The sequence below is a fragment of the Podarcis gaigeae genome (genome assembly GCF_964106915.1).
Source record: "Podarcis gaigeae genome assembly, chromosome: 4".
NCBI lineage: Eukaryota > Metazoa > Chordata > Lepidosauria > Squamata > Lacertidae > Podarcis > Podarcis gaigeae.
The window spans coordinates 101,473,726-101,495,284 of record NC_139677.1 but is presented as its reverse complement, the minus strand read 5'-3'; the positions used below and the strand labels follow the sequence as shown (position 1 = coordinate 101,495,284).

Here is a 21,559-nt window from a genome sequence, read left to right as displayed (position 1 = left end):
TTTTATTATTTATTATTAACACACAGTGGCTGACCAGATACCCCAAAGGGAAACCAACAAGCAGGATTCAAACTGCGGAGGCGGATCATAGCCAAGACGATACGTCCGCTCACCCCCCTTGGTGCGGCGGCATTGCGGGACGGAGGAGGCTTCACTGGGGCCCCGACGGTGGAATTCAAACTGCAGTGCCCTTTCTGATCAGGAACTGGATCCTAGCCTGCACCCTGCATTGGTGAATGCTTGGAAACGCACTGGGAGCCCTTGTAGGTCTTTCAGGACTGGTGCTACTTGGTCCTGGCAGCCGCTCCCAGTCACCAGTCTAGCTGCCGCATTCTGGATTAGTTGTAGTTTCCAGGTCACCTTCAAAGGTAGCCCCACGTGGAGCGCATTGCAGTAGTCCAAGCGGGAGATAACTAGAGCATGCACCACTCTGGCGAGACAGTCTGCGGGCAGGAAGGGTCTCATCCTGCGTACCAGATGGAGCTGATAAACAGCTGCCCTGGACACAGAATTAACATGTGCCTCCATGGACAGCTCTGAGTCCAAAATGACTCCCAGGCTGCGCACCTGATCCTTCGGGGGCACAGTTGCCCCATTCAGGACCAGGGAGTCCCCCACACCCACCTACCTTCTGTCCCCCCAAAACCATACAGTGGTACCTCTGGTTGCAAACGGGATCCGTTCCAGAGGCCTGAAAAGAATGCAACCCACGTCTGCGCATGCGCAGGTTGTGATTCACTGCTTCTGCGCATGCACGTGACATAATTTTGGGTGTCTGCGCATGTGTGAGTGGCGAAACCCAGAAGTAACCCTTTCCAGTACTTTCGGGTCGCCGCGGGACGCAGCCTGAAAACACGCAACCTTAAGCAAACGTAACATGAGGTCTTGTCAGGATTCAACCTCAATCTCTTAGCCGCCATCCATCCTCCAACGGCCTCCAGGCACTCACACAGGACCTTCACCGCCTTCACTGGTTCCGATTTAAAAGAGAGGTTGAAAACATTGACCGGGGGGGGGGGGGCAGAGATGCTGACTCTTTTTACTTGAGAGTTATTGATTTTCTTCCAGAGGAAATTGGGTGGAGCAGCAAAAGCAACCCAACTTGTGTTGCCTCCCTCCCTCCAGGCTTTGCTAGCAGGGTGGTAATGTTCACCAGTCATGTTCCCTCTCCCCTGATCGATATGTTTGCTTCTACGCTTTTATGTTCTTGCTGGGGCAGGGAATAAGCCCTGAGAGACATATGCAAACCCAGCGCGTGATCCTCCTCTTGGATCTTCCCAAGAGGACTTTGCATGATAAGACGATTGTTTGCACCTCTGAGGGCGCAGCTGGCTGTGGCTGGCCCTGTGCCTGTTTGGAACTATAAAGCATTGGAACCTAGAAAGAGGAGAGAAACAAATTATTATTTATCATTTCACGCGGTGCCTCCTGCCATGGCTTTTGATCGTGGGCTTTCAACATTACATAACATTGCACCTTTGATATTAAACGAGCTCTGCTGCAAAATAGCAAAACGCATTTTTAAGGTTGGAGCCGGTTTATTTGGTGGAGCATTGAACTGCCGTTATATAGCTCCTTTTGGGGCCGACCAGAAGAAGGTAAAAAGGTAAATGACCCCTGGACAGTTAAGTCCAGTCAAAGGCGACTATGGGGTTGCAGCACTTATTAGCCGGCGTTTGTCCACAGACAGCTTTCCAGGTCGTGTGGCCAGCAGGACTAAACCGCTTCTGGCACAACAGGACACCGTGATGGAAACCAGAGCGCATGGAAACACCGTTTACCTTCCCACCACAGCGGTACCTATTTATCTACTTGCGCTGGTGTGCTTTCAAGCTGCTAGGTTGTCAGGAGCTGGGACAGAGCAACACGAGCTTTGTCTTTCTGTTATAGTGCAGAACATCAGGAACATTAAAGCCCTAAACAGCCTCAGCCCACTATACCTGAAGGAGCGTCTCCCCATCGTTCAGCCTGGACACTGAGTTCCAGCTCCGAGGGCCTTCTGGCGGTTCCCTCCCTGCGAGAAGTGAAGTTACAGGGAACCAGGCAGAGGGCCTTCTCAGGGGTGGCGCCCGCCCTGTGGAACGCCCTCCCATCAGATGTCAAGGAAATAAACAACCACCTGACTTTTAGAAAACATCTGTTTAGGGAAGTTTTTAATGCTTTATCGTGTTGCTTATATTCTGTTGGGAGCGGCCCAGAATGGCTGGGGAGGCCTGGCCAGATGGGTGGAGTATAAGTAATTTATTATTATTATTATTATTATTATTATTATTATTATTATTATTAGTTGATCTTCTTAGCTGCGTTTCTGCTACCCTAACTTCAACAAGTGTTTCGTCAGAGGGGAGTCATTTCAACGGTATCTCATTTCTACCCCTCCTGCAAAGTGTGCCCTGATCCAAATTGACAGGTCAACATGCCAAGGGTGGCGTTGCTAAGCCAAACCCTTTTATGGGAGGATGGCAGGTCGGTCCGTGATTAATGGGCCCACATTGGTGGCGTGTCCTTCGCTGGCCTTTCCTCAGAGTCCGCTGCCAAAGGAACGTCAGCCAAAGAGGAGCAGTTTTCCCGCTGAAATGCATCTCAATGTAACGGCAAAAGCAGATCACAGATATCTGGCACCAAAGTCTAGGCAGCAGAGGTGCTGGGGCACCAGCAAGGACAATGTGCATTTTTATTTTTATTTTTTTTGCTGCAGCAGGGGGTGGGGGGTGGAATCGAGCAGAAATTAGAGGCAGGAAGAATTTGGAGAGAGGGGAGATGTAGAAATGAAGATCTGGGAGGAGATAAGGAGAAGCCTGGCCATAAATGGGAAAGACAGGGAAGGAGATGTCAGTTCAGGGAAAGAGATATTGCTGGGGATTGTGGGTGCAAGATTTGGACATTTGGTGGTCATCCAAACTGGATGACATTTGCTTTCAGCTGTGCTCCACATGCTTTCGTTCCATCTTCAAACAGGAAAGTTAAGCGGGGACTTTTCTAATGGATCAAGGGCCACATTCCCTCCTGAGCAAAGTATTGTTATAAGAAAAATACTGCTCCTTTTCCCTTATGGGGTATCCAAGAGCCTGTATAGAGTCCTTAAGTGGGTTCCCTACTGGTAGCAGCAAATGACAGAGGCCAACCAGAGAATATTGAGAAGCAAAGCGGCTACAGTGGTACTTCAGGTTACAGACACTTCAGGTTACAGACTCTGTTAACCCAGAAATAGTACCTCGGGTTAAGAACTTTGCTTCAGGTTGAGAACAGAAATCGCACGGTGGCAGCAGGAGGTCCCATTAGCTAAAGTGGTGCTTCAGGTTAAGAACAGTTTCAGGTTAAGAACGGACCTCCGGAATGAATTAAGTACTTAACCCAAGGTTGTTGTTGTTTAGTCGTTTAGTCGTGTCTGACTCTTCATGACGCCCTGGACCAGAGCACACCAGGCACTCCTGTCTTCCACTGCCTCCCGCAGTTTGGTCAAACTCATGATGGTAGCTTCGAGAACACTGTCCCACCATCTCGCCCTCCGCCGTCCCCTTCTCCTTGTGCCCTCCATCTTTCCCAACATCAGGGTCTTCTCCAGGGAGTCTTCTCTTCTCATGAGGTGGCCAAAGTCTTGGAGCCTCAGCTTCAGGCTCTGTCCTTCCTGTGAGCACTCAGGGCTGATTTCCTTCAGAATGAATAGGTTCGATCTTCCTGCAGTCCATGGGACTCTCAAGAGTCTCCTCCAGCACCAGAATTCAAAAGCATCAATTCTTTGGGGATCAGCCTTCTTGATGGTCCAGCTCTCACTTCCACACTACTGGGGAAACCAGAGCTTTGTTGGCAAGGTGATGTCGAGGTACCACTGTAGTAAGTCTTTATTAAAGTGTTGCAACAGGGTCGCCACTCACCACACGCAGGAGGGAGGAGATATCCCAGAACAATGGTGTGCAAGCCCTTATATAGACTTTTGAAATTGCCCACCCGGAGCCCAAGACCACCCCCCAAAACATCATACATACATCACAGAAGGAGGCGGTCTACAGCAGAAATCCTGTCTGCCAGGATACCTGACAATGTTCACTGATTGCTTTACCAGGGAAGCCTGGCCATTCTTTTGTGATGGCAAATAGTTTAATTCCTGAAACCAGGTCATAAGCTCACCTTGTTGACACACAAATACACCCTTAAGACAGGTAAACAAATGACAAGGGAGAGGCATTCCCATTTCCTTCCTACTTGCAGAGAAATATTCGAGGTCAATTTGCGAGAGTCAATGTTATGGACTGAGTTGAATAGGATCCAAAATGCAGCAGTCTGATTGGTCCTAGAACAATAGGATTCAGAATGCAGCAGTCTGACTGGTCCTAGAACAATAGAATCCAGAAGGCAGCCGTCTGATTGGTCCACAGGAGCCACCCAGTCCAGCTCCAGGTGGAAGTGAATCCGCAACCTGATTGGCCTTCAGGAGAATCCCGGAATTAGCCAATCACGTGGGGCCCATTGTGTAAATAATGTATATAAAGCAGACATTCTGGGGGAACTTGTATTCCTCCTCACCACTATGAGCTGAATAAAGAGCATGAAATCCACTCTCGACTCCGAGTATATTTCAGTCAAAATGGTTTGGGAGAGTCAAAATGGCTTCAGGATTGCTTTCCTGTACTATTTCGGACACATGGTTTATAAAGTTATGTATGTGTTTGCCTTGTACATTTATGAACGTTTATTTTATATTTGGGACCTTAGAATTCTTATAACAGTATCATATAACCCCCATTCTGCTGTTAAAAAGGGGGACACAGGCCTCACACCTCCTTTCCGAAGTCTGATAAGAGCTTGCCTGGTTTTGGGAAGCAGGTTCCTCTTCTTCTTCTTCTTTGGCGATTCCTCGTAGCCCAGTAAGATTGTCTTCCCTAAACACGGTCTTAACAGTGTGTCCGTAAGTGACTGTGGAGGCCAATTCTGAACCACACGTCCTTCCACAGTGGGGACATTGGTTCCTGGGCGGGAGTTGATCACGGTGTGGATTTGCCAAGCGTGCCTTCCTCTTAGCACGTTTCTCCCTTGCGTCCTGAGTTCGAGTGTCTTCAAAGCCCATGACACTTTTGGTAAAGGCTGTTCTCCAACTGGAGCGCTCGCAGACCAGTGTTTCTCACCTGTCGGTGTTTATACCACATTTATTTATTTACTTATTTTTTAAAAATATTAAATAATTTCAACATACCAAATTATCAAACCATATAGCCACATACATTATTTGGTGAACTTCCAGCTGCTTTGACTATTACTCCAATCATTCCCAGCCAGCACGATCCATTGCATCTGGCCGTGGCGGACCTAAATTTTTCGGGCCCTGAAGCTTCAACTGCCATGGGGACCCCTTCGCAACCAACAACTTTGGGTGCCATCAATATCGTCTTGAATGGATCACCACCCCCTTTACAATATCTGTGCTGCAGCCCTGTTTAGGGAAGTTTTTGATGCTTGCTTTTTTATCAAGATTTTAACACTCGATTGGAAGCCGGCCAGAGTGGTTGGGGAAACCCAGCCAGATGGGCGGGTTATATTTAAATAATAATAATAATAATAATAATAATAATAATAATAATAATAATAATTACCGTTGCATGAGAATCAATGTCTGCAAAAGGCAGAGGTTTCTACATCTTCCCGACGCATCTCTCCCACATCCCTCCAGATGATATTGCAAGTGGCACTATCCCACATCCCAGCCTGCCAAAAGCCCGTCTGCAGTCTGTAATCCCTGCCCACCGGGCAAGCTTAGTGCTCACCTGGCTGTTTTGCCAATTCTCTCTTGTTTGGGGTTTTCCCCACCACCCACTCCATTTTGTTTCTGCACCGACTGTTGATCCAAGCTGCATTATAATATTGGATTTCTCCTCCATTGATGGGCAGCTCTATTGATTTCCATCCCTGAAGTCATAAAGGTAAAGGTAAAGGGACGCCTGACCATTAGGTCCAGTCGTGACCGATCTGGGGTTGCGGCGCTCATCTCACTTTATTGGCCAAGGGAGCCGGCGTACAGCTTCCGGGTCATGTGGCCAGCATGACTAAGCCACTTCTGGCGAACCAGAGCAGCGCACGGAAACGCCGTTTACCTTCCCGCCAGAGCGGTACCTATTTATCTTTCACTTTGACGTGCTTTCGAACTGCTAGGTTGGCAAGAGCAGGGACCGAGCAACAGGAGCTCACCCTGTCGCAGGAATTCGAACCGCCGACCTTCTGATCGGCAAGCCCTAGGCTCTGTGGTTTAACCCACAGCACCACCTGTGTCCCTATCCCTGAAGTCATAAATGGGTATAAAAAAGGATGGGACGTTGGTGGTGCTGTGGTCTAAACCACTCAGCCTCTTGGGCTTGTCGATTGGAAGGTCGGCGGTTCGAATTCCCGCAATGGGGTGAGCTCCCGTTGCTCTGTCCCAGCTCCTGCCAACCTAGCAGTTCGAAAGCATGCCAGTGCAAGTAGATAAATAGGTACCACTGCGGCGGGAAGGTAAACGGTGTTTCCATGCGCCCCGCCTTCTCTCACGGTCCTCCATGCTCCAGAAGCTGTTTAGTCCTGCGTGCCACACGACCAGGAAAGCTGTCTGTGGACAAACGCCAGCTCCCTCGGCCTGAAAGCGAGATGAGCGCCGCAACCCCACAGTCACCTTTGACTGGACTTAACTGTCCAGGAATCCTTTACCTTTACCTTACCCTGAGATACTTGACAGGCATGATGGCAACTGGATGTTGTGGATTTGGGAGTCAGGATGATGCCCCAATTCTTGGGGTCCTGGAATCTAAGAGAGGTTTCTTTTGCTGAACTGGTCTGACAAATGAGAAGTCAATGACCTCACCTGGCCCCCTGAGTGTCCTCATCAGCATCCCAAAAAGATGAGCCAGGTTGGGAGAGATACAGTGGTTTCGTTCCGCAAGTTTTTTCGTCTTGCGAGTTTTTCGTCTTGTGAAGCACGGTTTCCCATAGGAATGCATTGAAAATCAATCAATGTGTTCCTAAGGAAACCGCCTTCAGACCAGGTCTGGGGACAGTCTGTCCCCCGACCTCTTCTGAAGGCTGGGGGGGGGACAAGGGCTTTTCTTCCCACCCCCAGCATTTTAAAAAACCCCGGGACAGCGGAGGACTTCTTAAAATGCTGGCGGGCGGCAGCGCTGCCGTCCGGGAAAGCGGAGAAAGCGCTGCGTTTCTCCGATCTCCCAGGAAGGCAGGCAGGGGGGAGCAAAGACTTTTGCTCCCCGCCGGCGTTCAGAAGAGGTCCAGGACCTCTTCTGAAGGCCGGTGGGGGGCGAAAGTCTTTGCTCTCCCCCCCCGCCGCCTGCCTTCAAAAGCCCTCCGGGACAGCGGAGAAACGCTGCGCTGCGTTTCCTCGCTCTCCCAGGAAGGCAGGCAGGGGGGAGCAAAGACTTTTGCCCCCCGCCTGCCTTCAGAAGAGGTCCAGGACCTCTTCTGAAGGCGGGCGGGGGGCAAAAGGCTTTGCTCCCCCCCGCCTGCCTTCAAAAGCCATCCGGGATAGCGGGAAGCGCTTCCCTGCTATCCCGGACCGCTTTTAAAATGCTGGCGGTGGGGAGCAAAGCCTTTCGGCCCCCGCCGGCCTTCCTGGACCTCTTCTGAAGGCCGGGGGGGGGGGGGAAGGCTTTGCTCCCCACCACCAGCATTTGAAAGAGGTCCCCGGAGATTTCCCTATGGGCTTTCTTCTTGCGAAGCAAGCCCATAGGGAAATTCGTCTTGCGAAGCGCCTCAAAAAACGGAAAACCCTTTCGTCTAGCGGGTTTTTCGTCTTGCGAGGCATTCGTCTTGCGGGGCACCACTGTACAGCTAATAGAGGGTGGGCTAATGGGTGGGTTTTTCCTCCAGCCCCCTCACCTATCTGCTGGGTAGCAGAACAAGAGCGAGAGAGATGTGTGAGAGCCGAGTTGAAGGAAGGATGGGAGCTGGAGACACAGAATCCTGGTTGCTCTGTGGTAGACCCAAAGCTGCGACTAATGGAGAAGCGCGACCTGTTTTGGTGCTGATGCTGTGAGCCTCTCTGTCTTATGCTCAGGCTGTTTATACCAGGGGTAGGTCCAGGAATCAGCATGGTTTTTACATGAGCAGGATGTGTGCTTTTGTTTAAAATGCATCTCTGGTTATTTGTGGGGCATAGGAATTTGTTTATATTCTTTTTCTTCAAAATATAGTCCGGCCCCCCACAAGGTCTGAGGGACAGTGGACCGGCCCCCTGCTGAAAAAGGTTGCTGACCCCTGGTTTATACAGTGGTACCTTGGTTCTCAAATTAAATCGGAACGGATTAAGTTCCAAAACCAAACTCCGTTCCAAAACCAGAGCGTTCCAAAACCAGGGCACACTTTCCAATATAAAGCAATGCAAAAGAGATTAATCCTTTCCAGACTTTAAAAAAACAACCCCTAAAACAGCAATTTAACATGGATTTTACTATCAAATCAAGATGAGCAGGTGACAGCAAAAACGGCAAGGTTTGTAGCGGGGCAATTAGAATAAGATCTATTATTTGATTATTGCTGTAAACCCCCAAAATGTATTTTCTATAGTTAAGTTTTTACCTCTATCTTCGGTACATTTTATTTTATCGCGGCGGCTAGTGGCTGATGCACATAAATATCATTCTGCTTCTTCATTTCAAGGAAACTAAACCTGCATAAACACCTGAAATCCCAGAGATCAGGGTGGTGTGGAACAATATGATTAAGGAAGATATTATTTTTATCCCCCCCCGCACAGTTTTATATTCTTTAATATACAACCACAGTATAAAGAGTATAATGAGAATGATTGGAAGACTTGTTTTGCTAGAAGTTTTTTTTATTTAAGTGATTAATTAAGTATTAATTAGGAAGATTTTAAAAAAATTATGTATGTAAATTTGCTTTTTCTTCTTTATTTTTTTTCTATTTTCTTCTTTCCTTTTTCTTAATTGTTTTTTCTTTAATTTTCTTTTTGTAGTATGAGTTTGTAAATTCTGTGTATAAGTGTGTAATTTAAATTAATAAAGATTATTATTAAAAAAAGGAAGACATTATATATATAAAATACCAAGAGAAGGATGCTTGGCTTCAGAAACCAGTTTATTCCAGACTATGAGACAGAGACAGCATCTCCAAATAAATAGATTTCTCCCCAAACACCCCCAATCAAAACAAGCATAAATACATTTATCAGACTGTGAATCTTTTCCCCAAAAAACGGACAGGAGTGAATGCAAGTCCCTTTGCACGCTCTCCTCTTGTGACAAATGGACCACATTTGGTTCTTGGGAAGATGCATCTTTCGGTTGAGTTGAGTGCAGCGGAGAACGGTGTGAGATACATTATAAATGTGATATAACCATGTACTAAACCACTACCGTAGTACATAGTGTAGACAGTCTGTGCGAGACCCATGGTGCCAAAACCGCCATCATTCCAGGCACAGGCAAGCGATGGGGGAAAGTCTGGTTTTAAACAGCTGAAAGGGTTTTCTAGCAGTCATGAAATTAAAAGACGCCTGCTTCTTGGGAGAAAAGCAATGACAAACCTAGACAGCATCTTAAAAAGCAGAGACATCACCTTGCCGACAAAGGTCCGTATAGTTAAAGCTCTGGTTTTCCCAGTAGTGAAGTATGCAAGTGAGAGCTGGACCATCAAGAAGGCTGATCGTCGAAGAATAGATGCTTTTGAATTCTGGGGCTGGAGGAGACTCTTTGAGAGTCCCATGGACTGCAAGAAGATCAAACCCCTCCATTCTGAAGGAAATCAGCCCTGAGTGCTCACTGGCAGGACAGATCCTGAAACTGAGGCTCCAATACTTTGGCCACCTCATGAGAAGAGAAGACTCCCTGGAAAAGACCCTGATGTTGGGAAAGATGGTGGGCACAAGGAGAAGGGGACGAGAGAGGACGAGATGGTTGGACGGTGTTTTCGAAGCTACCAGCATGAGTTTGACCAAACTGCGGGAGGCAGTGGAAGACAGGAGTGCCTGGCGTGCTCTGGTCCAGGGGGTCGCGAAGAGTCGGACACGACTAAATGACTAAACAGCAACAACTCCACGTGGGAAGGGCTGAACCACTTTTGAGAACACGAGAGCCTGCTGGAGCCGGCCAACGGCCCATCTAGTCGAGCATCCTGTTCTCACAGTGGCCAGCCAGAAGCCCGCAAGCAGGATTCGAACACAGGAGCCCTCTCCCCTCCTGGTGGCTGGGATTCAGAGGCAGGGCTGCCTCTGTGGAAGCAGAATGCAGACATGATGTGTCCCAATTCTTCCACACAGCATTTACCAGTTCTGCCATTTAAATATATATATATATACAGCGCATATGCACCTAGGTAGTTTGCATGTGCAGGACAATTGCTGAACCTGAATAGCTCAGTTGGTTGGAGCCTGGCAACTATAACGCCAAGGTTCCAGGTTCGATCCCCGTACGGGATGACTGAACATTCCTGCATTGCAAGGGGTTGGACTAGACTGCAGCGGTTCTCAACCTGTGGGTCCCCAGATGTTGTCGGACAACAACTCCCATCATCCCTGAGCTCTGGCCTTGCTAGCTAGGGGTGATGGGAGTTGTAGTCCAACAACATCTGGAGACCCACAGGTATAGCTGTCAACCTTCCCTCTTTTTGCGGGAAATTCCCTTATTCCAGCGCCGTTTCCCGCTGCTTCCCACTGCTATCCCGGATTGTTAGATATCCCGTAGACTGTCCCCGGGACAGGTGTGGCTACTGATCCCTTATTTTCGAGACTGCTGATCCCGTATTTTCAAATCTGAAAGTTGACAGCTATGCCCACAGGTTGAGAACCGCTGGGCTAGAGGATCCTTGAATTCCTTTCCATCTCTGAAATTCTACGGTTCTATGGTAAAACGTTAGAGGGTTTCTTTTAAAACCCGTCTAGCTCAGTGGTTCCCAAAGTGCGTGATATCACTCAGTGGGATTACGCAGTGGCAGAGGAAGCCTCTCAGGCACTGGGGGCAGGGCACCCAGGGGTGGGGCAAACCGGCCAGTGGGGTGTGCAGGGCGATGCCCCTATGGGCTAGGAACGGGCCGCGCTGCATAGTGCCCATAGGGACGTGCAGAGGTGGAGCTAGCGGCGTTGGCACGCGTCTCAGGGGGGTGCGCCAGCATCGGCACGCGTCCTGGGGGTACACCGCCCGCGGTGATGTTACCCCCCCCTCAGCGATGGCACCTGGGGTGGACCGCCTCCCCCAGCCCTCACCTTGCTCCGCCTCTGGGATTACAGAGAGGGCACTAAGAGGCAAAGGAGTGGGGCTTCTGGAGGAGTAAACAGCCACCATCAGACTTTGAAAAACAGGTATCAGTGGGTCAAGGCCATCCATTTTGCTCATTTGGATATGCGGAAGATATTAAAAATAAATTGAAGGGACCGCAGAAAGAGGGGGAAGGAAGTCGAGTTTTGAAATGTCGAACTGATTGAAAAATGAGTGAAATCTGAGAAGTATACAGTGGTACCTCAGGTTACAGACACTTCAGGTTACAGACTCCGCTAACCCAGAAATAGTACATACCTCGGGTTAAGAACTTTGCTTCAGGATGAGAACAGAAATTGCGCAGTGGCAGTGGGAGGCCCCATTAGCTAAAGTGGTGCCTCAGGTTAAGAACAGTTTCAGGTTAAGAACGGACCTCCAGAATGAATTAAGTTCTTAACCCAAGGTATCACTGTATATTTATATAAATAAAGCTCATCCATTTTGCTGGTTTTGGGGGGTTGGCAGCGGCAGGAGGGGGGTTATTGTTTTCCTTTGCTATGTATTTGCTATTTTTATCTTGTGTTTTTATGCTGTGAACCGCCCTGAGATCTATGGATGAAGGGCGGTATACAAATTTAATAAATAAAAATAATAAACTAAATCATTTCAGTTGACTTTGGAATAAATGTGCAATTGCTACTGTTTTGAATTTTGTTGTGTTATTATCTTCCTTGGTGGGTTGTGCAAACTGCTTTTCTGAAGAACGCTTTTCATAGGGTAAGGTAGCGGAGGAATGGGGATGAGTTTGCGGAATGCCAAGGTGGGGTTAATTTTGGGCCACCTCTGCGCGAGACACCCAAACAAAACAAAAAGCACTTGACAAAAAGGTTTACATTCAAAATTAAAATGAGAGGCAGAAGGAAAGGGGGCTTTTTAAAGCGCAGTTTCTCAAAGTATCTAGGGGAGATCGTTTGAATTTTGGAAAACCTGTTCCAGTTCCTGAATTCAGATTTCAAAGTCCGGCATCGGATGACAAAACTTGGCGTTTCATCAATTCTCGGTTGCACCCAAAACCTCGAGCGACACAGAGACTCCGACAGAGCGGCTGGGGAGGCAAATGAAAAATATTCCGTTTCTGCAACAGAAACCCTCTTCCTATTTGCCCTTTGCTATCCCAGAATAGTCGGTGAAACAGCAGAATCAAAGCTCTGTTAGGATGGTTTCCTACGTGCTCTATAGGAAGCGGCAGCCCCTCAGTCTCCCCTTCCCCTAAAAGGTTAAAGCATCTTTCTTGGTACCCTTCGCAGATAGCAGGCGAAAGAGCTATCCATTCACTCTTGCAGCATTTGGAAAGGCTGGTTGCATCGGCAGAATCTAGAGCGTTGAAGTCAAGCAGCCATATTGGTCGTCTTCATTCCCCTGGGTTAATTTGCTGGCATTTTCACAAAGCTGGTTGTAGATTGTCTTTCCTGCTTCTGCGGCGATAGTTTACTCAATAATGCAACTTCCCCCCATATATATTAATATCAATAGACTCCACCCCCCACCCCACCCCAATTCTTTTACAAGTTCTTAATTTCTCTGTCCGGACTTTCAGAGATCTTCGCCTCTGGGCCTTGCACCAGGAACGTGTTCCAATAAGCTGAGAGAAGATAGAAGGATATTCATTACTCACTATTCCCATGAAACGTATACCCTATAAGGGCAATAAACTATTTATAGAATATTATCTCTCCCCCATCCCCCCCCCCCAAATAAAAAATGCTAGCAAAGAGAAAGGATTCTCTGGTACTTTAAATACTAATTTATTGCAGCGTGACCTTTTGTAAATGAGAATCTCCTTCTGTCCTCCTTTTGCGAAATGAATCTACAGTATTCCTTCACAAACCACACGCCCTGTATAAGGAATGCAGGAAGATGAGTTTGGCCAGGTTGAAACATTGAGTACGCCTAGCTTGGTACTGTCAACACCAGATTTTGGCAGCCTGGCGAAACTCCAGATGTCTTGACTCTAACTCCCATCGTTCCCAGCCAGCATTGTCAATTGCATCTGGCTGTTGTGGACCTAAATTTTGGGGACGATGAAGCTTCAATTGTCATGGGGGCCCCGTTCGCAACACTGGGTGCCATCAATATCGTCTTCAATGGAGTTGTTCCAGAACAGATCGCAACCCCCTTTAGAACAACTTTGCTGCTGGCTCTCACACTTTGAGATTGTTGAAATCTTCACAACATCAAAAATAACCCATTCGAGTTGCGCGACTCAAATTGGGTCTACCAGCTCCAATTTTTTAAAGCGATGTGGAGTCAAGTTGCTTCTGAGGCCACTCCAGGATTATGGTCCCAGAAGCTGCAGCTCCATGAGTTTCTTAGTATATCCAGCCCTGGCACTTGGCAGGGCAATCGTAGTGCCAAACAGCTGGAGGGCACCTGGTTGCCAAAGGCTGGACCACGATGGTAGTGGGTTTCCAAGGTTTCGGCCAAGGGCCTCTCCAAGCCTGCCTCTAGATTCGAGCTGACCAAAGACACCGAGGTCCAGCTCTGAGGGCCTTCTGGTGGTTCCCTCCCTGCTAGAAGTGAAGCTACAGGGAACCAGGCAGAGGGCCTTCTCGGTGGTGGCACCCGCCCTGTGGAATGCCCTCCCATCAGATGCCAAGGAAATAAACAACTATCTGAATTTTAGAAGACATCTGAAGGCAGTTTAGGGAAGTTTCTAATGTTTGATCTTTTACTGTGTTTTTAATATTCTGTTGGGAGCCAACCAGAGTGACTGGGTAAACCCAGCCAGATGGGCAGGGTATAAATAAATTATTATTATTATTATTATTATTATTATTATTATTATTATTATTCAAACATTAAATGGAAACTTGCTGCAAGATATGGGAAGGTCATGGGCATCTGTGGGTTTAAAACAGATTCGTGGCAGACAGGAGATCTTTCTCCAACACCTAAATTGAACCTCCACGTTAAGAAGGTGAGAAGACTGAACAGTCTTTCTGGTCCAGCGTCAGGTCCTCACCAACTTGACCAGAAGATTTGGGGTGTGGTGGCGCATGCAAAATTTAAAGCCAGTGTGGTGTAGTGGTTAAGAGCAGAGGACTTGTAATTTGGTGAACCGGGTTCGCTTCCCCGCTCCTCCACATGCAGCTGCTGGGTGACCTTGGGCCAGTCACACTTCTCTGAAGTCTCTCAGCCCCACTTACCTCACAGAGTGTTTGTTGTGGGGAAGGAAGGGAAAGGAGAATGTTAGCCGCTTTGAGACTCCTTCGGGTAGTGATAAAGCGGGATATCAAATCCAAACTCTTCTTCTTCTTAAAAACTCAAAATCCAGGACATTTGCTTTAAAATGCAAAATTCCTCCCGGATGAGAATATAGGACCCTACCCCCCAGAAGAAGACATGTCTGGGAATTCCCCATCAGCCACTAAAGCCAAGCCACACTGTGATCAGTCTCCTCTGCAACAGACTGTTCTCAACATTGACCCCCACCACAAATATTTTAGGGGGGGCGGAGGGACCTGGGCCCCTTAGTGTTGGCACCTATGGTTCTCACAGTGGCCAATCAGATGCCCAAAAGATAAAAAGGTAAAAGACCCCTCGATGGTTAAGTCCAGTCATAGGCGACTATGGGGTTGTGGTGCTCATCTCGCTTTCAGGCCGAGGGAGCCGGCGTTTGTCTGCAGACAGCTTTCCGGGTCATGTGGCCAGCAGGACTAAACCACTTCTGGAGCAATGGGACACCATGACGGAAACCAGAGCACATGGAAATGCCGTTTACCTTCCCGCCAGAGCGGTACCTGTTTTTCTACTTGCACTGCCGTGATTTCGAACTACTAGGTTGGCAGGAGCTGGGACAGAGCAACGGGACCTCACTCCGTCGCGGGGATTCGAAGCGCCCACCTTCCGATCGGCAAGCCCAAGAGGCTCAGTGGTTTAGACCGCAGCAGAAAATTCTCACAAAAAAGCCCTCTCCCCCCCTGTATTTTCCAGCAAGGGGTATTCAGGAGCGTTTTTGTCTCCCGGCTATGTTGGCAGAGCACAGCCACATCATAGCTAGAAGCCATCAATGGTCCTGTTCTCCACACATTTATCCAATTCTCTTTTAAAGTTTGGTGGAAATCGCTGCCTCCCGCAGGAGCATAGCTGTCAACTTTTCCCTTTTCTTGCGAGGAATCCTATTCGGAATGAGGGAATTTCCCTTAAAAAAGGGAAAACGTTGGCAGCTATGCGCAGGAGCGAGTCCCAGAGTTTAATGACGTTCTGCGTCTTTCATGTTCCGGAACAGCCATGACACAATCGCTAACCTTAGAGAGGTATCTGTCTGCTGGCCTTTTAAGAAATCTTAACAAATGATTCCTACAGGAAAGCAAAGTGTGTCCTTGCAGTTTCTGGTAACAACACTTACATATCTTCCAGGAATGCTCCAGGAGCTATTTTTAATATGGGGGATTATTTTTAATATGGGGAGGGGGAATGGATTCGTCTGACACATCTTCCACTTCCCAGAATGCCAGATGGATTGCATATTATTAGACATGAAGCAGTCTACAGACTCGGGAAGGGATGCGATTCGGTGTGGGTGGGGGTTTCGTAACCCTCGGCCCGCCCTCGACAAAATGCGAGCGGGTGTCTCTGGCAGCTTCTGATGTCCCATAAAGTGCAGAGATGGAAGAAAGACGTCCAGCGGTCCAGTGACTAAGAGGGCGCAGAACAAATTGTGAGCTTAAGGCGATGTGCATTGTGACTGGAGGCAAATCTCCCTTCAGTAGAGGTACAGTGGTACCTTGGGTTAAGTACTTAATTTGATCTGGAAGTCCGTTCTTAACCTGAAACTGTTCTTAACCTGAAGCACCACTTTAGCTAATGGGGCTTCCTGCTGCTGCCGCACTGCCGGAGCACAATCTCTGTTCTCATCCTGAAGCAAAGTTCTTAACCCGAGGTACTATTTCTGGGTTAGTGGAGTCTGTAACCTGAAGCGTATGTAACCCAAGGTACCACTGTATGGACTTGGCAAACAACTCTTAACTTCTGGTTCCACCTAAACTCAAATCCCCCCGGTTTACTATCCCTAGTACTTCAAGACTCCCATAAAAGTGCCTGGCTTAAAACCGTCTATCAAAAACTTCACTCTTGTGGCCCATCCCCACAACACCTACTCACTATGGGCCCCACTAAAGCAAACAGTCTAACTGGTCAACGTCTAAAAGATGTTGAGCATCGGAACAACCTGGCCACTATAAGGAAATTCTGCCCTTGGTATGTTCATTTTCCACCTCTCCATTTTTATTCTCTGGCCCCATATCTGCACAAACTTATTATCCCAAAATACAGACGTGCTTTTACACTTGCAAGACTGGATGTTTTGCCATCTGTGGTCCTCGAGGGTTGATTCCAAAAGATCCCGTCTGAGAAACCTCTTTGCCCCTGTGGAGACGGTAGCATCGAAAACAGCGGCACACGTCCTCCTGTCTTGTACTCTCTACAAAGACCTGAGGAACGAGATCATCACCCCACTCATACTAACCATCCCAGGGCGCTCAACCACTGCCACAATGGCCTTTCTTCTATCAGATAACAGCAAAGGTTGCTAGGTTTATAGCAGGGGCAATCAGAATAAGAGCCACTAACTGACGGCTGATTCGGGACTTTAAATTGTGCTCTTATATCCAATTTCCTTTTCTGAATAGACTGTAATGTTTTACTGTTGCTATGGCCATTGGCTAATGCGAATAAAGTTTTGTCTTAAGGTGATGTGTTCACACCGGGTAAAGTCTACAGGGGCAGCTGGTCTGAAGCTCGCCCCACATTCCTTTCCTTTCCGGGCGCTTGTCAGGTTGGAGAAGAGTTTATTTGGGAACAGAGAATGGCGGCAGCTAGACTGGGGACTAGGAGCGGTCGCCAAGACCACATCTGGTCTTGAAAGACCTACATTGGCTCCCAGTACGTTTCCGAGCACAATTCAAAGTGTTGGTGCTGACCTTTAAAGCCCTAAATGGCCTCGGTCCAGTATACCGGAAGGAGCGTCTCCACCTCCATCGTTCTGCCCAGACACTGAGGTCCAGCGCCGAGGGCCTTCTGGTGGTTCCCTCATTACGAGAAGCCAAGTTACAGGGAACCAGGCAGAGGGCCTTCTCGGTGGTGGCACCCTCCCTGTGGAACGCCCTCCTGGCAGATGTCAAGGAAATAAACATCTGACTTTTAGAAGACATCTGAAGGCAGCCCTGTTCAGGGAAGTTTTTAATGTTTGATGTTTTATCGTGTTTTTAATATTCTGTTGGGAGCTGCCCAAAGTGGCTGGGAAAACCCAGCCAGATGGGTGGGATATAAATAATAAATTATTATTATTTGTTATTTTTATTATTTATTATTAGGGCGCCAGGCTGACTAAGGCTGCCCTATCATAACATTCCCAGGCATCTTCTTCCCGCCCCCCGCCCCAACCAAAAGACTCTAAACTTTCTCTGGCGTGTTAGTGCTCTGTAGGCCAGGAGTTATTTTCCACTGGGGAGCATTCAAACACACAAGACACCCCCCCCCCACCTGGAATCTCAGTGTTAGACTCCCAAGAGTGCTTTGCCTCGCATGGCATGCTTAGTTTTACAAGAAGCCCCCGTTCAATGTTGTTAGCTGTACCAGAAAGTAAAGTGCCTGGGAGGGGTGTGCATTAATCTCAACAGCTAAGAAAGCCAAATGTTTCAAGGCATCTTGAATTTTATTGCATCCCCCTGTTGTGTATTGAGTCAAAGAATTTTATATCTGTATTATTATTGTCTGTATTTGCATTAGGGTAAAGTAACTGCCTTTTGGTTCCAGAGGGTACAGCTACTATTGGTTCATTTAAGCTGCTGTATTTGGATCCTTTGTCTTATTGGTTGCCTCCAAAAGGCAGGACTGTGATTGCCTGATATTGTTCCCTCCAAAATGTATCCTTTCTAGCTAGTTCCCTGTCCCTATAAATGTAGCTCTCCCCTCCTCAAGTTTCAGTCTTGTTGCGTTAATAAAGAAGCGTTACTAGAGAACTGTCTCCAGCATATTATGTCAAGAGAGCTGAAATCACAAACCCCACGTCACAACACCCCCCCCCAAAAAACCCCCACCACTGGTCTTGCAATCCTACCTCATCTTTCCTGCTTCAACGCATAGCTGTCAACGTTTCCCTTTTTTTAAGGGAAGTTCCCTTATTCCGAATAGGATTCCTTGCAAGAAAAGGGAATAGTTGACAGCTATGCTTCAACGGAAGGGACGCGGGTGGCGCTGTGGGTTAAACCACAGAGCCTAGGACTTGCCGATCAGAAGGTCGGCGGTTCGAATCCCTGCGACGGGGTGAGCAGTTCGAAAGCCTAGTTTGAAAGCCTAGTTCGAAAGCAGTTCAAAACATAGCAGTTCGAAAGTAGATAAATAGGTACCACTCCAGCGGGAAGGTAAACAGCGTTTCCATGTGCTGCTCTGGTTCGCCAGAAGCAGCTCAGTCATGGTGGCCACATGACCCGGAAGCTGTACACTGGCTCCCTCAGCCAATAAAGCGAGATGAGCGCTGCAACCCCAGAGTCGGCCACGACTGGACCTAATGGTCAGGGGTCCCTTTACCTTTACCTTTACGCTTCAACGGAGAGGGGAGGGGGAATTAAATACATTTTTGTAAGTTTGGTTGTTCCTTCCGCTGGAGTTAACAACATTTTTACCAAACCACCACCTCTCTGGGATTCTGTGTTGGCAAAGCCCCAAACAGACCCAATCCGAACCGCCACACCACCTTCGAAAGTTCAGCTTGCGTCAGCCATACCTTCGTTTGTCCTGGAAACCAGTCGGAAGTTCTGCACTTCTTGCCGGAACTCTTGTTTCTTCACCTTCTTGATCTGGATCAAATGAAAGATTCCTGCAAAAAAAAAAAAAAAAAAAAAAGAGCCAGACACACAGACATAGTTTAGAAAATTATGTGGGATGTGATACATAGATAGCAGTCAAGTACAACATTCCTTGTTTTCCTAGAGTGGACATGCAAGGGGATGTTTGGCCCAGCCAGTCAGAACTTCCTGTTTCCTCCTGGGCTGGGACTTACTTCCTCTTACATGTGATTACAGGTGGGTGTGACCTTACCTGTCCAGGTAACAGAAAAGGACAAGGCACCCTGCATACTCTCCCCTCTTTGACTTCCTCCATCGTTGGAGCAGCAGCTTTTTAGCTAGAGATGCTTCCAGCCAACAGAGGACAAAGGGACTCTCTCCATATGGGATAGATTCCACATGTATATACTTTGTAACTAAGTCTGCCTTCAGGGATCCATCTGTGAACTGAATGTGTGAGTAAACCTCTTTTATATATACTTTACACAAGATTGTGGCGTGTCTATTCTTTTAAGAGGGGTATAAGGGATATAAGAGGGATATCATCTAAAGGGATGCGGGTGGTGCTGTGGGTTAAACCACAGAGCTTAGGGCTTGCTGATCAGAAGGTTGGCGGTTCAAATCCCCACAACAGGGTGAGCTCCCGTTGTTTGGTCCCTGTTCCTGCCAACCTAGCAGTTTGAAAGCACGTCAAAGTGCAAGTAGATAAATAGGCGGGAAGGTAAACGGCGTTTCCTGAGCTGCTCTGGTTTGCCAGAAGCGGCTTAGTCATGCTGGCCACATGACCCGGAAGCTGTACGCCGGCTCCCTCAGCCAATAAAGCGAGATGAGCGCTGCAACCCCAGAGTCGTCCGTGACTGGACCTAACGGTCAGGGATCCCTTTACCTTTACCTTAAAAAGGTAAAGGTACCCCTGCCCGTCAGGGCTAGTCGCGACCGACTCTAGGGTTGCACGCTCATCTTGCTCAAGAGGCCGGGAGCTGGCGCTGTCCGAAGACACTTCCGGGTCACGTGGCCAGCGTGACGAAGCTGCATCTGGCGAGCCAGCACCAGCGCAGCACACGGAAACGCTGTTTATCTTCCCGCTAGAAAGCGGTCCTTATTTATCTACTTGCACTTATCTTGCACTTACCTTTACCTTACCAGGAATCTAATATTGAGAAGCTTAAACAAGCCTGCAACAAGCTAACCGCTGTGCGTTTAAAAGGGGAATGTAAAATTCTGCTAAGTTTTAGAAGTTGCCGCCGGCAAACCACTATGTACAGTGCATGTGCGGCGTCACTACGTACAGATCAAGGATTGTACGTAGCGATGCTGCACATGCACCCTACGTAGCGACGCCCTGCCCGGGTGTCACAGTGCCTTCGTTCGCCCCTAGCCTGGCACACAGCTTAACACCTCAATGGGCCTCTGGTTAGCCACTGTGAGAACCACATGCTGGAGTAGATGGACCACTGGCCTGATCCTGCAGCCTCTTCTCATGTTCTTATGCAGACTGAAGTGGCACAGGCCATGCTGCCTTGCCAGGATTCGACCACCTCATTGTGTCACGTGTGTGGACAACTCCCCGGCCTCAGGTATGTCGCTGGAAGCGAACCTAAGAACAGCCTCAAAGCATTTCCTTGGAGGTTTTTAAGCAGAGGCTGGGTGGCCCTCAGTCATGGATGCTTCAGCTGAGATCCCTGTATCGCAGGGGGCTAGACTAGATGACCCCCTGGAGACCCCCTCCAACAATCCTATGACTCTTTGGCTCTATTGTCGAACCACCTGGAGCTCTGGCCCTGCTGTAACACGGAGCATAAAAAGGACATTTATTTTATTTTGCCCGTTCATCCCTTCTCCTATCTAAGAGAAACCTTCTCCTCCTCTCTGCCCTTCCCTTTTTTTCCACAGCTCTGGCCAAACGTGGTACATATTTCATCCGTCCTGGCAGACACAGCAACTGGGTTTTGGGTTTCTGCTAATCCCCCGACGTTTTGAAACGTGGCTCAAACAGGAAATATAAAAATATTTGTCTGCAGATTTATGCGCCTTTCTGTGCCGCTGCCATTGAGTCAATTGTTTAAAGCGGAGAGGAAAACGGACTGAGATGCCTTTTTTCTGAGAGAGAGAACGTCAGAGAGAGAGGGAGGGAGAGAGACAGAGAGGGAGGGACGGAGGCAGGGTGGGCACCCACATTGAGTCACGGAGGCGAATCCTGCCAAGAGATTTAAGCAGGGGCAATCTGCTAGGCACATAAAAGATCTGGGGCTGCAGCCTTGGGGCACAACTTTGCATGGAATTTGCATATGCTAATTCCCACATACACAATGCAGATCCATAATTTGAATGCCACAGAAGGCATGCCAATTGATATTTACATCCAGCCCTTTGCCAGATAGTCTCCTATTAATTGGGGCTCCACCCCGGATTACTTTAGGTCAGGTCCTTCCAATTAACTTCACCACAGATCCTGCTCCAAATAAACTCAGTTCCCCTTCAATTATCACCCCCTGAACACCCCCCCCCCGCAACTCTAGATAAAAT

General features: G+C 48.2%; 1 protein-coding gene and 1 long non-coding RNA gene across 2 annotated transcripts in view; one reads left to right on the top strand and one right to left on the bottom strand.

The window, feature by feature from the left end:
- Positions 1-21,559, top strand: part of LOC310843969 — a 336,267-nt gene that overhangs the window by 74,987 nt on the left and 239,721 nt on the right. The window lies entirely within an intron of this gene.
- The window catches only part of CHRDL2 (chordin like 2), a 48,484-nt gene continuing 38,594 nt past the window's right edge, over positions 11,670-21,559 (bottom strand). Inside the window, exons 10-11 of the mRNA XM_083737029.1 lie at positions 18,973-19,065; positions 11,670-12,828 (exon numbers count right to left, since the gene is read on the bottom strand). Coding sequence (XP_083593155.1) covers positions 12,749-12,828; positions 18,973-19,065 — 173 coding nt within the window. The 3' untranslated portion in view covers positions 11,670-12,748. The remainder of the gene's footprint in view (positions 12,829-18,972; positions 19,066-21,559) is intronic.